General features: G+C 44.2%; 1 protein-coding gene across 1 annotated transcript in view; it reads left to right on the plus strand.

Annotated features, from left to right (window-relative positions):
• The window catches only part of POLN (DNA polymerase nu), a 208292-nt gene that overhangs the window by 92166 nt on the left and 94367 nt on the right, over positions 1–21759 (plus strand). The window contains exons 15-20 of the mRNA XM_088454950.1: positions 2355–2411; positions 2828–2881; positions 4240–4305; positions 5536–5593; positions 13549–13626; positions 17498–17612. Coding sequence (XP_088311076.1) covers positions 2355–2411; positions 2828–2881; positions 4240–4305; positions 5536–5593; positions 13549–13626; positions 17498–17612 — 428 coding nt within the window. The remainder of the gene's footprint in view (positions 1–2354; positions 2412–2827; positions 2882–4239; positions 4306–5535; positions 5594–13548; positions 13627–17497; positions 17613–21759) is intronic.

The raw sequence follows: 21759 nt of genomic DNA on the forward strand, positions 1-21759 counted from the left end.
TATTATTATTATCCATTATTAAGTGGCAACACAGGCTGCATGATTTTCTAAATTCACACCCACCTCTGCCAGAAGCACTGACACAAGGGCCATTCTAGTCATAAACACTATCAGTTTATATTTGGATTATACAGTAAAAGGAAACATGAGCAACCTCTTTAGTCACTTATTTTTTATAGAATTTTCTTTACTGTAAATAGTTGGTTTTGACATATATAGAATTCTATAAACTACACATTTGGTTCACAATTTAATATAGTGTGAATTATTGTATATGAATGAAACATGATTACTGGATATTAGTCAGTGTAAGTTACAGTTTAACTTCTCATAGAAAACTTTTATTTTAACAAGGGATGTAGCGTGGGCCTTAGTACTTTGGGGACAGGGACGACACCAGAACATAGGTGCCTGCACACTAGTAACAGATGGGGCACAGATCTCCCTAACTACATGCTGCACTCCCTGATGTCATCTCTGCCACTCCCCCTCACCTCTCTTCCCCCTCCTCCATAAGTGCACTGCTCTTTTTCTGTGTTTACTCTGCAGCTGCTCCTCCCTCTCACCTCTCCTTCCCCTCCTCCACAAGTGCACTGCTCTTTTCCTGTGTTTACTCTGCAGCTGCTCCTCCCTTTCACCTCTCCTTCCCCTCCACAAGTGCACTGCTCTTTTCCTGTGTTTACTCTGCAGCTGCTCCTCCCTCTCACCTCTCCTTCCCCTCCTCCACAAGTGCACTGCTCTTTTCCTGTGTTTACTCTGCAGCTGCTCCTCCCTTTTTGCTATCTCTCTCTGATGGGTTTGTTTTGATTTCTCAGCCTAATGATGGCTTGCTTCACTGATAGTGACAACTCTTTGGATCTCATATTGAGAGTCGACAGCAACTGATTCCAAATGCAAATGTCACACCTAGAATCAACTCCAGACCTTTTACCTGCTTAATTGATAATGAAATAACGAGGGAATAGCCCACACCTGTCCATGAAATAGCTTTTGAGTTGATAGTCCCATTACTTTTGGCCCCTTAAAAAGTGAGAGGTACATATAGAAACCGTTGTAATTCCTACACCGTTCACCTGATTTGGATGTAATTACCCTCAAATTAAATCTGAAAGTCTGCAGTTAAAGCACATCTTGTTTGTTTCATTTCAAAGCCATTGTGGTGGTGAATAGAGGCCAAAATATGAAAATTCTGTCAATGTCCCAATATTTATGCACCTGACTGTATATCTATCCCTCACCACACACTTTCCCCCCATACTCCTAACAACTATTTTTTTTCTCTTACCCTCCTCACACCACCCACACCTTCTTCCACTTTTTCCTTCTTTATTCATATTTTTCCTCCTCCTTTTCTGTTGAAGTCATTGGCTTCCCAGAGGCTTCCGAGTGCCAAAAATCTGATTTTAAGATTCTTTGCCTTATAGCGCCAGCAAATTTGATCACCACGCAATAATATTTGGCAGCTTTCATCAGTGAAGGCATCCTCCTGTATAAGGGGTACTGGATAGGGGGGGATCACTACTAGGGGTCTGCATAAGGGGGGACCACTACTGGGGGCACTGGATAGGGGGGATCACTATTGGGGTCCTACATTAGGGGGATCACTACTGGGGGCACTGTATAGTGGGCACTGCATAGGGGGAACCACTACATGGGGTACTGCATAAGGGGGATTACTATGGGTGGCCTGCATAAGGGAGACCACTACTAGGGGCACTACTGGAGGCCTGCATAAGGGGGACCACTACTGGGGGCACTGAATAGGGAGGACCACTACATGGGGCACTGCATATGGGGGACCACTACTGGGGGCACTGTATAAGGGGAACTAACGGTGGGCTGCATAAGGGGGGCACTACTGAGGACCTGCATAAGAGGGATCATTACTGGGGACATTGCATACTGTGGGTACTGTATATGGGGCACTGCATTAAGGTGCATATGGAATGGAAAGGAATGTTCAGAGTGACGAGATAGGGGTGTGTGTCATGATGATACGCCCATTTTTAAGTGACCACGCCTCTTGCGACCACACCCATTTTTTGGTGCACACATAGGGAGGGGGGGCTCCATTTTTAAATTTGCCCTGGGCTCCATATACCCTAGTTACATAATTGGCAGACACGCCTGCATTTTTCCAACCACTCCCCCATCACCACTCCCAAACGCTCACAGCCTGTCACTCACATTGCGATGGATTCCTCAGTGCGTCTGTAATCGCAGTGCGGTGCATGCGCAGTGGTTAACAATCACCCGATCTGCATACGTAATTGCAATTGAGTACGCTGCTGAATCAGCCCCACTGTCCTTCATTTCTGCAAATATTTTGTCAATTTGACCATTTATATTTTTAGTTGCATCAACTTGAAGATCTGCATCCACTGCCCAGAATTATTTTACAATTCAGACAAGTAAGTTTATCAAATGGCTTTTTGGTAAGGAATTATTCTTCACTTTGTTAAATGTCAAATGTATACAGTTATACAACAACAACAACAACAACAACAACAAAACATCAGTTTTGAACAATATAATTTAATGACAAACTAAAATAAATAATATGTATTGTATCCAAATGCAGCATTCAGGATCAGTCATTTTGATCTTTTTCCCATTGTTCTTTTCCTTTAATCTTCTGTGAACTAAAGTCTCTAATTCCATGTCCAAGAACTAATATATAATTTTAAATTATAATTCTTATAATTAGTCAATCTTCATATGGCATTAGTTGTGTATGTTTCTGCTGTTATTTTGAGCTGATATAAACATTTTATTCTCAGTGCTGTTTTTCACATAATTGTGAAAGTCTTAATGCTATCTATCTTAGGTACAAAAAATAAAATCTACATTTGTCGATGGACTTTGGTCATGTATCACCAAGGTAGACAAGGATAATTGAATGTATTACAGTGAATTATGGTGGATTTTGTGGATTAAATAAATCCAGTATTGGCCTTTTGCCCTTTGATAAAATGAAAAATAAATATAGCATTTTTTGAATTTTTTTTATTTTATTTATGTAGCTAAGCAATCAGTTAAGAAAACAGTAATTAATATTTTCAAACATGCGACAGGGCCTTATGCAATTTATTGTAGTTTTTTAATTGAAATACATTAAACTTTGGACATTTAAAACTATTGACAATACTTGCAACAAGATTTTTAATGTGTTATCTATATACTCCTAATAATGGGGCTGATGGGGAGCCAGACAGATCTCTGTGCACAGAAGCAAAAAGAGAGTTTTTGCAAACAGCGCATGGGCAGATACAAATGTACACATTTTTGCATATCTCCATCCTACTCTGCACCGTGCGGAACTCGGTCAGATCTGTCATATCCGTGATTTCATTAAAATTGGGTATTTTGGGAACAAGGCAACAATTCAAGCGTACGGAACTGCCATAACTTGTGTGATTACCATGGGAGTTTCATACATACGGGGAAGGGAGGCCTGTTTCTGATGGCTCTCTTGCACCTACAGTAGTATGGGTATGCTGCAAGTGCCGATATTATTGATGACTGTTTTGGGGACCGGCTCAAAGTCAATGGGTTTTCATTTGCAGAGGCACGAATCCCCTACATTACCCCTATGGATTCTCACATAAGGTAGTAGACCAGGCTTCTGCGACTGTCCACAACTACAACAACCAGGACCAGATTAACAATGTGGCGCATGGAGCTACAGCTCCAGGCCTCCACATAAAAATAAGCCCATCTTCATGGCAGGATGATGATGGCCAGCTGCCTAGCTGGCCACACAGTTGCCATAAATCATAAGTATTAAACAATTATTTCTGGGCTACTCTCAAAATTATTATTTTTCTGTATTTAGGGAGACAGTGGGGCTGCACACACCCACAGAGCATTGGTCACAGCTACCCTGCTTCTTATAATAGGCCCTTGAACATGTTCAGCTCCAGGCCCATGTGGCCCTTAATCCACCCTTGACAACAACTTTGTGTGCGACTCAGAATGAGCCCCTATAGTTGGAAGAAATTTTAAAAAAATCTGCATGTAAATTAATATACATACTGTACCATAATCACATTTCTGCTACAGTGCATCAATCAGGCTGCTGAAAATACATTAATTTACACATTTGCTAGATCTTGTGGTTAAAGTTGCTAAGAATCAGAACATTCCACTGTATTTATATTGCTCATCTCCATTGTAAATATATTTAATTGAAGACAAATCCACTTACAATTACAATAACCAAACATTAATGTCTGTTAGGGTTGTGTGTCTCCCACATGGAACCAGACTGGTACTGTAAGTGGCAGGCTTTCAGCAAAGCATCCTGTAAGTGAATGGTGTATATAATAAAATAAAAAACTATAATTCTGCTGTTGTTGGAGGGGAGGTGGGTGACTGATGCCATTTTCTGTTATTAAGTCGTAGGGTAGTAGGGCATAATGAAGTCTCATCTATAGTGCGGTTTCTCTACAGTGGCAGTTCTTCTAGACCCCAGATATTGGGCAATTGGGTCATCACCATTCAAAAATTAAGAGAATGTAACCCAATTTTTTAGCATAAGCATTTGGAAGGTTATGGGGTTTATGCAATCATGCAAAATGTATTAATGTTACACAGAATGAATAATACACTGCCTTTCATTTCTACTTACAACTTGTCAGCTTGCCACGGCAGATCTTTTAAGTAGGTCTTTCTCCTCCACAAAACTAGTTAAACTCTGGCACAATAACTTTTTATAGGATTCGCTTTGTTAACCAAGGTAACTGCCCCGGAATGCCAGCTGTGACCCTATATGGTCTATGGATAGAGCAGACATGAAGGAGAGTGACAAAAAACAAGGTTCATATTACAGAAAGGCTACAGAAAGACAGACAGCCTGTAGGAAAGAGGGTCTTAGATAATATTATGTACTGGGGCCCTGAGACAATTAGCTATGTACCAGCTCTGTCACATTTGTTAGGCAGTAGTGTTTAACAGCTATTAACAGATTATACTATAAATGACTGATTTTATTTAATATTTATATATTTATATTTCATGATGGTCTCCAACATTTCTGCAGCTCTGTACAATGAACATAACAGAGAGTACAAATCCATAGCAGCCCTTTAACTAAACCTATTATTTTATTTCATAGACAGGCTGAAATGATAATCAGTTACACAATATTGTTGGAAATCTTCTTTAATCAGTTTAATGGAGCATACACACAGTCAGATTTGTCAGACTTGTCAGATTTGTCAGATGAACGACTGAACGATTGAACGATTTTACCAAAGTTTTGAACGATTTGAACGATTGAACGATTTTTGACTGCATTAAAATGAATGGAATCGTCCAAGTCTGACTGCAAACCCATCAGATGTCAGATATTGTTATCTGACAAACGGGAACGCGCATCGTTGATCGTCCATCGTTCAGGCATGTCAGATATGAACGATTTTCCTTCAGATATGAACGACTGAACGATTTTTAAATCGTTATCGTTCATATCTGAAGGAAAAATCTGATCGTGTGTATGCACCATAAATGTGATTAATACATTTTGTGTTTTAGAACATCCAAGGTGTTTCAAAGCTTCCTATTCAGTTTGAAATGAAACAATATGTACAAGGTGAAATAACACTTTTTAACTTAATGCTATTGCTGAATTATGGAAAAATATGTGAATCAATTTTGACAAGGATTTTCAATTTAGTTTTTTGCTTTGTTTTAGTCAAGATTTATTCAGTGGGCCTCAGTTTTCATTTTAGTATAATTTTAGTCAATGTTTTAGTCATCATTTTTGCAAACAGTTTTGATACTGTAATGGATTTTACTGAGTCCGCATATCTTTAACTATGTGTTTAGTAATCTAGGCTCAGTAGGCTGAGTGAGAATGTGTTACATACAGATTTACCATAATACTCCCATATATCATATACAAATTAATGCCTTAAGTTTGTTAGAACAAGTGCAATACACAATCATATTTCCTTCACATAGCCCATCATTATTTTCTAGCACACATACTTGTTCTTTAAAAATTTTAAATAACCCTACTTCAATAATAGAAATGAGTGTATGTAGTATCAGTGTTAATTTTGACAAGGATTTAAAATTTTGTTTTAATCTTAGTCACTTATTTAAAAGTGAACACAGATTTTGTTGTAATTTTCGTTATTAAAATGTTTATATTTGTTATCGTTACAATTTAGATCTCATGTAAATGTCGTCGACCATTACTTTTAGTCAAAATTTCCATCAACAAAATTAGCACTGATGAATGTATAACATAATACACATGATGTAGATGTGGTATTACATAGTAAATGCTAAATTATGTGGAACATATTAATTAGCATATAATGATATACAGCAAATATTTGTCCCTAGAATGTTAGGCTGACTCACAAAATTAGAATAAATTTATAAAACTGCACACCTTTTGTTTTTTCCTGTCATGCACATGTTGTTCAGGGCCGTAGCTAGGGTAGGGTGGCCAGTGCCATCGCACAGGGCACCACAGGTCAGGGGGCGCTGTTTGGGCCTGTCAGATTTCTGTTTATTACCATTCTCACTTGTAGCTTCCTCTTATTTCATCCCCGGCATCTCCTGTCCTCTCCTATCTCTTCCCTGGCCCTTCCCCATGAGTACATTCCCTATTTTTGGGTGCATTATGTTCCTTTGAAAAATGAGGGGGGCGCCAATGCTCTTTCTGGCACAGGGCACCAAAAAGTCTAGCTACGGCTCTGATGTCAGTAACCACTGATGCATCAACTTCATGGACTCCCTACATTATTTTTGTAGAGTGACATAATGAATGATGTGCATACTAGTCAAAAAGTTGTTTCAAATGGACATAGCTGTGAACAGGAAACTCTGGAAATGGCATAGCAAAGAAAAAACAATCCAGAAACGGTATAAAAAAGAAAATACTTCAATCCTTGTTGGGTTTTTTTAATAAAAAAAAAAAAAAAATCTTCCACAATGCTGTACAGAGCAAATGTATTTTTATAAGTTTGGAGCCTAATCTAAATTAGATCATCATGTACATTTGCGTGATGACCTAATGGCAGCAGTGGCGCATTCATGTCACACTGCGCATGCCATTAGGTGTGACGTGCACGCACGCGATGGGAAAGAAGAAGACCAGGAATGGAGGAGGAGATTAGGGATAGAGAAAGGCGGAGAGTGGGAGGGAGAGGGCGGAGAGCAAGATGGAATGGGTGGAAAGTGGGTGTAGAGTGGGAGCGAGGGGGAGGACAGCGGGTCCATAACTACTAATAATAATTAGAGGGCATTACAATTGACATAATAGATGAGGAATGAGAATTGTACAAAACATTTTTATAGTAAAACATAGGAATAAAAACAAGACACTCCTCACAAAGGGGGAAATGTATCAAGCATTGGAGAGATATAAAGTGGAGGCGTTGCTCAAAGCAACTAATCAGCTTCTAACCATCATTTATGTGGCACAGACTATGAAATGACGGAAGCTGATTGGTTGCTTTGGGCAACTTGTCCACTTTATCTCTTTACAAGGCTTCATACATCTCCCCTATTGTCCAATAAGTATTTACAGATTTTATTATCACACATCCAAATTCCTTGTCTTTGCAACACTTTTCTTTTATGATAATCACTTAAGGGATAAATCTTCCTCCACCATGTGTGGAAACTCAAAATGTTTGCTAATGTGTACGTTTTTCTTCTCATCCTTTTTATTTGGGTAATTTATCAAATAATTCTCTTCCCAGTAGATGCCCCTTTCTTAGCTAAGGTCATTAAGACACAGAACTTATGAGGACACTTGTCCAGCATAGGAAAGACCAAAGAGGTTCTTGAAAAATTATATTTGCATTATAACAAGTCCAGTTTATTGGCACTTTAAATCCTTTGCTAATCACAACTATTTTAATTAACACAATTAAGGCATGGGAAAGTTCTCACTGTAGCTTTAGAAATAGATGCTTGGACTCCTTTTTCTTTAAACCTTTATCTGGTCTTGTTTGAGGCGGACTCTTGGCATCACATTGAACAAACATCTGGTGTGGCCCGATGCATCTGTAGTAACTACAAGGAGGGGAGGTCACAGTCTACCATGAAAAAGCCACTATGAGAAAACCAGTTTTAAAATAATTATTTAGAATTTCTGAGCTGAATGCTAAAAAAGCATCTGGGATTTCCTGTAGTTTATAGCTTTCTACATTTTTTATTATATTATTTTTCAAATTCTATATTAACCAAGAATAAGCATAAAACACTTGATTTTATACAAGCATATTATCTATGAATCAGATGCATATTTTTTTCTGGATTGCTTTCCAACTTCCAGAGATCCATGCAAGCATTTAATTGAAACAAGTTTGGTACTTTATATAGTATTTGGCAAATAAAGCTTCTTTAATAATTGAATAGTTATCATCTGACCATTGAAGGGATTTATGAATATGTCTTTATGCATGCACATAACTTATGCTATGTGGTGTTTGGTTATATTATATTAGAGGTTGGACTCATCATCACGTCATTTTAGGTGACATCGCCCTTGTAAGTTCCCGACTGTGAAATATTATGCATCTTGCTACTCTATGATAAATATATGAGGCTTTCCTGGACTATACAGGTGCAGCTTCACTTCGCTTTGTTGAACAAGACATCAGAGGATAACTTTCTACTGCAGGGTCCATAGGGTATCCACAGGATACCTTGGGGTATAGGTGATGACGTCAGTCTTCAGGCACCACAGAGTTAAAGTTTTCAGCCTCCCAGGATGCATCTGGGTCCCTCTCCTATACCCCGCCCCCGGGCCAAGGCATCTCAGTTTCGTCGGTGTCTGGCTCGGAGTCGGAGGCACTATGCAGAGGGGGACTATGAAGAGCCCTTGAAGTTTGTTTTAAAGGCAGCGCTGGCTGCACATCTGGGAGTACAGCATGGACAGTCAGTACTGACGTCCATGCTGTCTCCCCTACACCCCGCCGGTACCAGAACACCGGTACTGATCCGGGGATGCTGGTAGACATCTGGGGTCACGGCTAGTGGTGCCCCCAGATGTCTTGGACCATGGCCGGATCCCAGGGGATAGCAGGTAAGCAGCGGGGTCCCGCGGTGGGTCCCCGCTGGTCACATGGTCCTGAGTCCCCAGGCAGGGGGCTCCCTGGGGACTGTCTGCAGCGTGGAGCCAGGCGACCAACCTGCGCTTCCACTACCCCCTGGGACAGCGGGCCGCTGCTGAGCGGCATGATATTAAGGGAGAGGCTACGGTGTTCCCTCTTTGTGATCAATTAGGATAATTTAGAGGAGGCGTGGAAAAATCCAGGTAAACGGTTTCAGCCCCAGAGGCGCTTAGCCGTGGCTTATCCGTTTGCGGTCAATTATTTTTCTAAGTAGGAATCCCCTACGCAAGTGGATTCACATGTCACATGCCTAGTCAAAAGTGCCACGTTGCCTATGCCTTCGATGTAATCTTGAAGGATGTCACTGACCGTAAGGTGGAGATCTGCCTCAGATCCATTTATTCCCTTGCAGGGAAGCATCCAGACCGGCTATGGCCATGTGTTGGGTAGCCAGAGCTATGGAGCGCTGGGCGGATAATTTGGAGGCGTCTTTGGACTCTGACTGTTCGGCTGAACAGACCGAGTTGGTGGGCAATCTCCGAGACTCGGCCACTTACATTAATGAAGCGGCCTTAGATATTTGTATGCTCACCTCTAGGATCTCCTCTGCAGCTGTGGCTGCTCATCGCACCTTATGGTTACGTTCTTGGAAAGCGGACGCGGATTCCAAAAAGGGATTAGAAGGTTTGCCTTTCAATGGACAGGTACTATTTGGTCCAGATCTGGACAAAATAGTAGCTACGTTGGCAGCAGCAAAATCTGCATGTCTTCCATCTGCTACGATTCCTAGTGCTGGTGGGTCGTCCTTTCGGCCTCACAGTGCCCAAGGTAGGCCTAAAGCACAGTCCTTTCCATGGCAGGCTGGGACCACGAAATTGTCCAAGCCCAAGAAACAGGTCTGGAGTACCAGACGTCCGGCTCCTAGGTCAGATAACAAACCTGCGGCCTGACGGTCCGGGCCTCCCTATGGGGGATCCCAAAGTGGGGGGCCGCCTGCTTCAGTTCGCCCAGTGCTGGTCGAGGACTACGACAGACACTTGGGTTCAGGAGGTGGTCTCTCACGGGTATGCCCTCTCCTTTCGGTACAGGCCTCCATCCCGGTTCTTTACCACAGGCCTTCCGCTAGACCGGAGCAAAGCCTCTGAACTGCGGAAGGTTTTGCACACTATGCTCCAGACCGGAGTTTTAGTGCATGTTCCAATTTCCCAGAGGGGCCTCGGTTTCTATTCCAATCTATTTTTGGTGCAGGAACCCAATGGGTCTTGCCGTCCGATACTAAACCTAGAGGCCCTCAACAAGTCCTTGAGGGTGCCTCTGTTTCGGATGGAGACCCTGCGGTCCATTATTCTGGCACTGGAACCTGGGGACTACATGGTGTCATTGGACATCCAGGACACTTACCTGCATGTTCCTATTCGTTTGCGCCATCAGCAGTTCCTCAGATTGGCAATCTGCAACAAACATTTCCAGTTCCGGGCGCTGCCTTTTTGGCCTGGTGACTGCTCCACGGGTATTCACCAAGGTCATGGTGGCTCTCCTGCGGACGCAGGGAGTCCGACTGTTGCCTTATCTGGACGACCTCCTGTTGATAGCGGGGTCTCCAGAGCTTCTTTTACACCATCTGGATCTGATGATTGTGGTACTGCAACGTCACAGCTGGTTGATAAACTGGCAGAGGTCCACTCTCACCCCGTCTCAGAGGATCCTGCACCTCGGGGCCTTATTGGACTCCTGGCAGCAGTGGATCTTTGTGACGGAGGAAAAGATCCTTACTTTGTAGTTGAGGGTGCGCAGTTGTCTGCAGTGTCGTTGAGTGTCGCTACACTCGGCAATGAGGTTATTGGGCTCAATGGTGTTGGTATTCGATATGGTGGAATATGCCCAATTTCACTCCAGACCTCTGCTGCTATTGATCCTGTCCAGATGGATTGGGTTGCCTCAGTGTCTCAAGTCCCAGACGATGGGGCTCACTCCTGACGTTCGCCTGTCTCTAACCTGGTGGTTGCAGACGACCCACCTCAACAAGGGTCGCCCGTTCTGGGTGGCGAACTGGGTCCTGTTAACAACGGACGCCAGTCTCCGGGGCTGGGGAGCTGTCGCGGGTCCACACTTGTTTCAGGGCAGGTGGACTCGGGCGGAAGCGGAGCTTCCAATAAACATTTTGGAGCTCCATGCGGTGTTAAGTGCTCTCCAGCTGGCACAGCCGGTTCTCCAGGGTGACCCTGTGCATGTCCAGTCGGACAACGCCACCACGGTGGCCTATTTAAACCAGCAAGAAGGAACCCGCAGTCGGGCAGCACTCGCAGAAGTGTCCCGTATTCTGGTCTGGGCGGAGCACAATCTCCCAGCAATATCAGCAGTGTTCATCCCGGGAGTCCTCAACTGGGATGCGGATTTTCTCAGCAGGCAGGACGTGCATCCGGGAGAGTGATCTTTACACCAGGACGTCTTTCAGAGTCTGGTGGACAAGTGGGGTCTTCCAGAGATAGACCTCATAGCGTCCCGGCACAACAACAAGTTGCCGGTGTACGGGTCTCGAACAAGAGACAAAAAGGCGTCTCTGGTGTATGCCCTGTCCGTCCAGTAGACGTTCCAGTTTGCCTACCTTTTCCCTCCATTTTACCTTCTTCCGCGGGTAATACGGAAATTCAAAACAAGAAGGAGGTACGCTACTGTTGATAGCTCCCGAGTGGCCCAGACAGCACTGGTTCTCCGACCTCCAGAGTCTGTCAGTAGACGTTCCTCTGAGGTTACCATTACGACCAGATCTGCTGTCACAGGGTCCTTGTCTTCACCCGGACCTGACTCGGTGTGGCTGTTGAAACGGTCATGCTAAGGTCCAGGGGGTTTTCTGACTCCGTGGTGCAAACCATGCTAAGAGTTCGTAAACCTTCCTCGGCAAGAATCTACCATCGTGTGTGGCATACTTTCTTCCGGTGGTGTAGACCTAGAGGGTATTCCTCTAGGGAGTTCCGCCTGTCTAGGGTGTTGGCTTTCCTACAGGATGGACTGGATCATGGGCTTCGCCTGGCTTCTCTGAAAGTGCAGGTGTCTGCCCTGTCAGTCTGGTTTCATCGTGGGATTGCTGCGCTCTCTGATGTGCACACCTTTATGCGAGGTGTTCTTCGCATTCAGCCACCTTTTGTTCCACCGGTGGGGCATTGGAATTGGGCTGTGGTCCTGAGAGTTCTCCAGGGACCGCCGTTTAAACCACTGGACTCAGTGGACTTTAAATGGCTTACAGCTAAAACCATATTCCTTCTGGCCATTGCCTCGGCCAGAAGGGTTTCGGATTTAGGGGTTCTCTCTTGTAGACCCCCTTTTCTGAATTTTCATAGGAATAGGGCGGTGCTTCGCACTCGTCCGGGATTCCTTCCCAAAGTGGTATCCAGTTTTCACATCAATGAAGAAATTGTTGTGCCGGCTTTCAATTCACCTGGACTTTCAGTGGGTGAAGCCACTTTGGATGTTGTGCGGGCCTTAAAGATTTATGTGGACCGCACTTCTTCGTTTAGGAAGTCGGACGCCTTGTTTCTCCTCTATGGCTTCCGTAAAAAAGGTTGGCCTGCTTCAAAGCAGACTTTGGCAGGCTGGATTCGTATGGCAATTTCAGAAGCTTATCTTCATGAAGGTCTTTCAGTTCCCTCCTCTGTGAGGGCTCATTCCACTAGGTCTGTGGGTCCTTCGTGGGCAGCTAGACGTGGTGCCTCTGCAGTTCAGATCTTCAAGGCTGCTACGTGGTCTTCTGTCCATACCTTTGTGAGGTATTACGCTTTTGACACCTTTGCCTCTCAGGATGCTTCCTTCGGGCGGCGGATTCTCCTCTCAGCACAGGAGCGTCCCCACCCTTGAAGGATACTGCTTTGGACATCCCCAAGGTATCCTGTGGATACCCTATGGACCCTGCAGTAGAAAATAAGAGATATGGTAAGAACTTACCTTTGTTATCTCTATTTCTACGAAGTCCATAAGGTTCCACAGGACTCCCGCCCTGTCGCACCTGTACTGCAGATGGGCTTTATTCTGGTCACCGGTTTTTCCGTCTCCCTATGGTGAGAATGTGATTTTCGTGAGTGTACAGATCTTTCTTCTCTCTCTTTCTTCTCCTCCTCCGGCCTATGGCTTGTGACGTAACTGAGATGCCTTGGCCCGGGGGCGGGGTATAGGAGAGGGACCCAGATGCATCCTGGGAGGCTGAAAACTTTAACTCTGTGGTGCCTGAAGACTGACGTCATCACCTATACCCCAAGGTATCCTGTGGAACTCTATGGACTTCGTAGAAATAGAGATAACAAAGGTAAGTTCTTACCATATCTCTTATTATTTAGCTGTAACTAAATATTTCCTTAGAAATGTTGCTATGGGGCCCCCATAGATCTAGCGGTGCCCCTGGTGAGAATATCTATATGATGAGCACAATGAGGAAACTCTTTTACTGCTGCATATTTCTATACATTCTGTATAACAGGAAAAGCCAAAGAAATTGTGACAATTAATCCAAGATCCATGTTTATATCTGCCAAAGGCCATACTTTCCTTGCAGCAGGTAAGTTATGCATAATTTTACCATGACATTTTATTCTCTGGGGGGAAATTCGGTTAGGTGCGATTATCTCGCACCTGCTTGCACGGTGGGGCAAGTTGCCATTGCAACGGCGTGTAAACACTGTCATATAGCATGTAATCGCACCTAATTGAATTCCCCTTTCTGTCTCTGTTTTTGGTTATTTTTTTTCTCTGAGGGCTGCTTAATTGTCAAATATACCAGATTCTTCTGACGTTGTTATCCATTGTAGCCTATGGGCTATTTCACACACAACGGATTTGTCCATCCGGCAAAAAAAACCTGATGTTTTTTTTTCCGTTGTTTAATATCAGTGGAAGTTACAAATACATTAGGGCTTTCACACTGCTCGAACACTGCCGTGTTACAGCCGGGAAAATCACTGACTAGGATGGCTGCTGCCCACGGTCTTTAGTTTGACAGATTGAAAAGAGATTCAACACACTGCAATAACATTACACATGGCATAAAACCGTTGCATGTGAAAGGGACTGATCCACAGGAAAAAAAATGATGTTTTTTTCTGCCCAGGCTTTAGTGGCCCAGTTCTGGTTGTGCAAAATACTGGGGACAAACAACGTATGGGTCCTCCGTATTTTGCGCAACCAGCATTGGGCTCTGATCCAATCCTGGTTCTGAAATTACAGGGGAAAAAGATTAGTAGGGTCCCCCTGTATTTACCAGAACCAGCACCGAACTTATTCTAGCGGGGGGCTAATGCCACAGCCAGGGGAACCCTATCCCCCGGGCCGAAGCATTAACCCCGATCGTTAGTCAGCCAGGCCGGGGTCCCCCTCTCCAGGGCACCCCAGGCCTAGGCTGATAGCCTGGGGCTATCCCCGGCATCTCTTGGCGGTGAGTGCCGGGTTGATTATGTAGTGCAGTGCATTTGTAAGTGTTGAAATATCGTCCTTTGCTATTGAACTGCAGGTCCCAGCAAGCCTCCCCGCATGCTGGTACTTGGAGAACCACAAGTACCAGCATGCGGGGCATTACGGGCCCGTGGGTACCTGTAGTTAAAACAGCAAAAGCAATATTAAAATAAACACAGGACACACACACCGTACAAAGTAAAAGTTTATTAAACATACATGCACACTATCTCACATACTCACTTATGTATCCCTGTAGCCATCACGTCACCTTGTCCAGTAGAATCCATAGGGTACCTGTAAAATAGAATATCCATACTCACCGTCTCCTATGCGAAGTTCAGGTCCTCTTCATTCTGCAGGCAATCCATGCGGTCTTGGCAAAACAAAAAACAACGCAAATACGCGAGCCACCAGGGATGGTACTTCCCGAATGAGAGCTTAGCGGTGGGGTATCACAATGGAAACCCCAGTGCTGAGCGTTCATTGGCTGCAAAGGTAACTTAAGGTTACTTTTGCGGTTATCACCATTAACTTCACTGGTGGGAACTGCTCATTGGCTGAGAGGTGGAAGGCTCGCCTCTTTCAGCAAATGAGCGCACAGCAACGGGGACCTGCTCACCTGGAGAGTGAGACTTAAGCTGGGAACACACCTTTGTGATCACTCTTTCGATGTGATGGTTTGATCGTCTTCACTCCTGATCGTAAGTCCCAACCACACTGCCGATATGCACCTACACACCTATACAATCATACTTGCTACCTTCAATCCCCGATGCTAAAATATCGATAGAAAATTATTGTACCACCTACAGAGGCAACACTGCTGCTTGTGTAGAATCGCAAGAACGGTCGAAGGTGCGTACACATTGCACTCTTGGTCCGATCTCGTCTGGTCGAATGGGATGAATATTAAGCTTCATATAAGATGCGATCCTTCGATTTGACTAGTTTTATTCCGATAACACATGATCGAAGGTGCATACACGCTCTTGGGATATCGCATGAACGGGTTGAAATCGAAAGAACGGGCCGACGATTGTATAGGTGTGTACCCAGCTTTACTCCCAACAGTCCCGACAATCATAACAACAGTCCTTACTCTGGGGACAGGGAGACCAATCCCTATCATTGACACTGTCCCCCTAATATGGCACAGTTGGAAGGTATGCGTCTACACTTGGTAATATGTCCAGATTCACTTTCTTCATACTGCAGCTCTCATTCTGAAACAAATGTGACAACAACATTGTAGACGGGTGAACTAAATAGGCTAATACTTACACATTTGCGCATAGTATGTTAAACTAATACATAGAACATTGAAATATTTTCAAATAAACACAACTACAGTACTTGTATGAGTTTCTGCAACCAATTTGGTTTTCTATTGATATATCTAACATACTCATATAGTAGCGCAATGCAGAGAATAAGAACTAAAAATCAGATAAGTCGACGTATGCACAATGGCTCTGTTCTTCAGTGTAATATATATCTGCCCACAAGAGGGAGACTTCTGCCTGTACATTCTAATTTGCTACATTCATCTTATCATGAGTACACCCTACTGAGTTTACTTTGGTGTTATTTATACTTTTGTATACTGTATGTTCCATATTCTTGTCCATGTTCCTCTAATTATAGCCTTCTAATTTCTAAAGAAAACATTACGTTAAGTCAGTGGTTCCCAAACTTTTTGAATCTCACGACACCCAATGTGTATCAACATATTTTACATGGCACCACTAGGCAAAAAAGTTTCTTATTGAAAAATTCAGCAAAAATTATTATATGAAGTAAATTGTACTTAACTGTCTTCCTTCGGTCAGTTATGTGGTGGCGGACAGGGTTGCACTTCTGTTTGTCCACATATATTATGATTAGCAGTCTGGTTTTGCCTATTACATAGACCATAAAAAAATTTGATTGACTAGACCACCAACCCACCTAGTATGGGAACCACTGCATTAATGTATTAATTTTTTTTAACAATATTGTTTGTTTTCCATGTTTATTGATATTCTGGAGGAATGACCACTAGTTCTGGGTTCTTTACATTACATCATATTCCGTTTAGTCATTTAGTGATAGGCGGACATGTTGTTTCATAACCAAGAAATTAGGCACTTGGGGGCGTATTTATCAAAGCTTGGAGAGAGATAAAATTGTGAGAGATACAGTACTAACCAATCAGCTTCCAATCTACATTTTACAGGCTGTGTTTATAAAATGATAGTTAGGAGCTGATTGGTTGGTAATTCAATTTTTTACAATTTTATCACTCTCCCAGCTTTGATAAATACCCCCCTTGGTACCAATGTACTTTAAACAACATCTATGGGCAGTATCCAATTAGCCCCAAACATAGTTTGGGTGCTAATGGATCTCCCAAGGCTATCCAGTTAGCCCCGAAATCCGCCCGATGCCGCCACTTACTGGGGCTTTTTTTTTTCCGGACCTGATGTGCCGACCACGAAATGGTGAAAACACATAGGTCCGTGAACTTATCACGGATCCTATGTGTTTTCACCCGAAATATCCTATTATTTCGGGTGAAATAATAGGATAGGGAGAAAAAAAACATAGTTGAAAAACGGGAATGATCGCAAAGCATTCCCGTTTTTCTGCGTTCACCGCTAATTGGATAACCCCCTGAATCTGCTAACTTGATTTAAGTTGATATTTTGTTGCCAATTTATGGCAAAAATAAACTAAGAATACAATTTCCAGAGTGTACATATATGTGACTAGCAATTTGTGTTGAATTTGTAGTATTTTTGTCTATATTTGTCAGTTGCATTTTATAATGACACTCTCACTGCGGGGAAGCGAAGTGTACAAAAATAACAAGCTATCTTACACCTCATCATTTGCAAAGAGGTATGTGATGTTCAGTCTAGGCCAGGTAATACCTTACATGCACTTCACTTATTGTGGTATTAGAACATTTATATTATACAAAGCTTTTCTCCTTCTAGATTTCTCACAAATAGAACTACGTTTACTTGCTCACTTTTCCTCCGATCCTGAGCTTTTACTATTGTTTAATGAAATGAAAGCAACTGATATCTTTACAAGTCTGGCTTCTCAGTGGTAGGTAAATCATTTCAATACAGTTTTTTAAAAGCTGCTAATAAATAAAGTAGTACAAGCTCCTCAAATAAATACTCACTCATAGTTACCAACTCTTCCAGAAAGGTCGATAGACTCCTGAATTACATCACAGACTCTTTAGAGAGGCTGCAATTCTCCTGAAAGGGCATGCACCTGCCTGCAAGTTGGGCAGGATTGTACAATGAGTATGTTCCCCTAAAGGGCTGAGATGAGTCAATTAGCACCAACATACCGGCTTTCCCCTCTCACTTAATGATGCGAATGGTGTCATCAAACGAACCACACCCAACACTTATTTTCATAGGTTCCCTTCATGTTCAGAAGGGAAGGTATGAAAAGTAGGCGTGAATACGCCTAGGGCATCTGCCATAAATGAATAAAGAAAGTCTCTAAATTATGGGTGAGCGGGTTCGGAGTTCTGAAATCCGAACCCCCCCGATCCGAGGCAGATCCGAGTCAGGCTCGACTTTTCCCGCCTGACTCGGATCTGAAATCGAGGCAAAACGTCATCCCGCCTTCCGAGTCTCGCAGGTTTTGGATCCTATATAAGGTACCCGCGTCGGCGCCATTTTCTCACTCGGCTGTGGACAGTGAAGAGGGAGGGTGGGAGTTAGGGCTGGCTGGGCTGTGTAGTGTAGTGTAGTGCAGAGTAGTGTTGTGCTGTGCTGTGCTGCGCTGTGCTGCTGTTGTCCACTACTTCAAAGTCCATAGGGGCTGGCTGTGTTGTGCTGTGCTGCTGTTGTTAATAGGGGCTGTGTCCACTACTTCAAAGTCCATAGGGCTGGCTTGACTGTGTTGTGCAGTCAGTTCTCCATAGGGGCTGTGTCCACTCCAAAGTCCTGTGCAGTGTCCCAGTCCTAAAGGGGTGCTGTAGTGTTGTCCAGGGGGTGCTCTGTCCATCAGGGGTGCTCCCCCCAAGTGCTAAAAAAATAATATTTTTTGTGTGTTTGTGAATTGTGTGCGCAGTAGCCGCACGTGCATCAACAAAGTAGTGCCAAGCGTGCGCCTGTGTCATAAGTAAAGGGCCGGCTGGCTTGACCGTTAAAGGGTGCTGTAACCCCCAAAGTACACTCCAAACCAAAAAAATAATATTTTCTGTGTTTGTGAATTGTGTGCGCAGTAGCCGCACGTGCATCAACAAAGTAGTGCCAAGCGTGCGCCTGTGTCATAAGTAAAGGGCCGGCTGGCTTGACCGTTAAAGGGTGCTGTAACCCCCAAAGTACACTCCAGTCCAAACCAAAAAAAAAAATATTTTCTGTGTTTGTGAATTGTGTGCGCAGTAGCCGCACGTGCATCAACAAAGTAGTGCCAAGCGTGCGCCTGTGTCATAAGTAAAGGGCCGGCTGGCTTGACCGTTAAAGGGTGCTGTAACCCCCAAAGTACACTCCAGTCCAAACCAAAAAAAAAATTATTTTCTGTGTTTGTGAATTGTGTACGCTGTGGCTGCACGTGCATCAACAAAGGAGCAGCGCCAAGCGTGCACCTATGTCCCATAAGTAAAGAGCCGGCTGGCTCATTTCTTAAAGGGTGGTGTAACCCACAAAGTGCACTACTCTCCAGCAAAAATAAAAAAATATTTTCTGTGTTTGTGTGCGCTTTAGCCGCACATATATATCAATATAACCTAAGTGGAGGACCAAACTTTCTCCGATAAAAATAAAATAGGGAAAGATCAAGAACCACTTCCTCCTAGTGCTGTTGCTGCTGCTGGGAGTTGTTCATCATCCCAGAGAGGAAGTAGGAACATCACTACTTTTACTAAACAATTGACCCTCCAACAGTCCCTAGCGATGAGGATGAAGTACGACAGCAGTCATCCTGAAGCAAAACGTATAACTGAGGCCTTGACTGCTATGTTGGTGTTAGACGTGCGTCCGGTATCCGCCATTAGTGCAGTGGGATTTAGACAATTGATGGAGGTAGTGTGTCCCCGGTTCCAAATTCCGTCTAGATTCCACCTGCATCCTCAAAGCAGCAGCGACAAGCGTGCGTCTGTCTGTTAAAGGATGGTGTATTCCTCAAAGTGCGCTCCACAAACAATAAAAATATTCTTCTTTTTTCTGTCTTTGTGAATTGTGTGGGCTGTAGCCGCACTTGCATCCTCAAAGCAGCAGCGACAAGCGTGCGTCTGTCTGTTAAAGGGAGGTGTAACCCTCAAAGTGCGCTCCACAAACAATAAAAATATTCTTCTTTTTTTTTCTGTCTTTGTGAAATGTGTGGGCTGTAGCCGCACCTGCATCCTTAAAGCAGCAGCGACAAGCGTGCGTCTGTCTGTTAAAGGGCGGTGACACCCTCAAAGTGTGCTACACAAACAATAAAAATATTGTTCTTTTTTTTTCTGTCTTTGTGAATTGTGTGGGCTGTAGCCGCACTTGCATCCTCAAAGCAGCAGCGACAAGCATGCGTCTGTCTGTTAAAGGGTGGTGTAACCCTCAAAGTGCTCCAAAAAATAAACGTACAGAGGGACCTGTGGTTGTGGATTCCAGCGGGGACGAATTAATACTCTGTGAGGATGAGGATGTACACAACACTGAAGAGGGTGAGGAATCGGTGGATGAGGAGGATGAGGACGACATCTTGCCTCCGTAGAGCCAGTTTGTGCAGGGACAGATTAATTGCCAGCTTGTTTTGTGGGGGCCCAAACGAACCAATCATTTCAGCCACAGTCGTGTGGCAGACCCTAGCGCTGAAATGTTTGGTTTGTTAAAGTGTGCATGTCCTGTTTATACAACATAAGGGTGGGTGGGAGGGCCCAAGGACAATTCCATCTTGCACCTCTTTTTTTTCTTTGCATTATGTATAGTTTGGGGCCTAGTTTTTCAAACTGCCATCCTGTCTGCCACTGCAGTGCCACTCCTAGATGGACCACGTGTTTGTGCCGCCCACTCGTATCTCTTAGCATAGTCATCCAGCTACCTCGGTGCAACCTTTTGGACATAAAAACACTATTGTGAGGTGTGAGGTGTTCAGAATAGACTGGAAATGAGTGGAAATTAAGGTTATTGAGGTTAATAATAGCATAGGAGCAGAAAAACCCACAAATTCTGTGATTTTAGCTGTTTTTATGCTTTTTTTCCAAAAAATACAGATCCAAAACACAAAACCCAGAACCCAAAACACGGAAGGGTGGTTTTGGCAAAACCAATCCAGATCCAAAACACGAAGAAAGATCCAGATCCAAAACCAAAACACAAAACACGAAAAGTGGCCGGTGCACACCCCTACTCTAAATATAATCATAGATTGCGCTAGCTTGGCGTATGATATAGAAAATCAATTCAAAAGTACCGTGAAAACATACTCGCCTACATTATCTCCATCCTCTCTGGGATAGCCTGTAGGAGAGGCCCATGTCAGAATGGCAGGGGTATATAATGACACAATTTCCCACAAATCATGTCATCAGTGAATGTAAGCTCTCACAGTCAGGGCCCTGGGTATGCAGTCGGGAAGCCGGCGGACCTAATCCCGTCAGCCGGCTTCCCGACTGCTTTATCCGGGCGAGGGTTAAGTGACAAGCGTCTAAATCTAGACACCTATCATTTTACCGACGCCGAGAGACCGCCGTCTGGCATCCCGAACGAAGGGATGCCGAGCGCGGACAGATGTGGGAGGGGGAGGCGGTTAGGTTTAGGGCTCCCGGGGGGGGACTTAGGGATAGGCACCCCCATGGGAGGTTAGGGTTAGGCTAGGGGGAGGGAGGATAAGTGGTTAGGCACTCCCCCGGGGGACAGGGCCTCATTCAGAGCCGGACGCTCTGACCAGAGCGCTCGCTCTGAATCAGGGCCCTCCTACCTAAAAATGGAGCGGCCTCATGGACGCTCGCATAGCTGTGGGTTACCACCCACAGCTATAGCGAGCGTCCATGATGATGGTCGCGATGGTCAAGACCATCGTGACCATCGGGCTTGCGATGAGACCTTGGGTTAGGGTCTCGCTGCCGCAAGCCCAAGAGTGATTTTGGCTCTATCAGAGGAACGCCTCCGTCTGGCAGCCACGCCCCCGGCACGCCCACCAAAGGGGGCGTGCTGTCAGTCACCATCGACAGCACGCCCCCTTTGGTGCGAGACCCATAACGATGGCTTTGCCGTCGTTATTCGGGTCTCGTGCATGCGCACGACGGAGC

This window comes from Taudactylus pleione, unplaced genomic scaffold (genome assembly GCF_031769625.1).
Source record: "Taudactylus pleione unplaced genomic scaffold, aTauple2 ptg000638l, whole genome shotgun sequence".
Taxonomy (NCBI): Eukaryota; Metazoa; Chordata; class Amphibia; order Anura; family Myobatrachidae; genus Taudactylus; species Taudactylus pleione.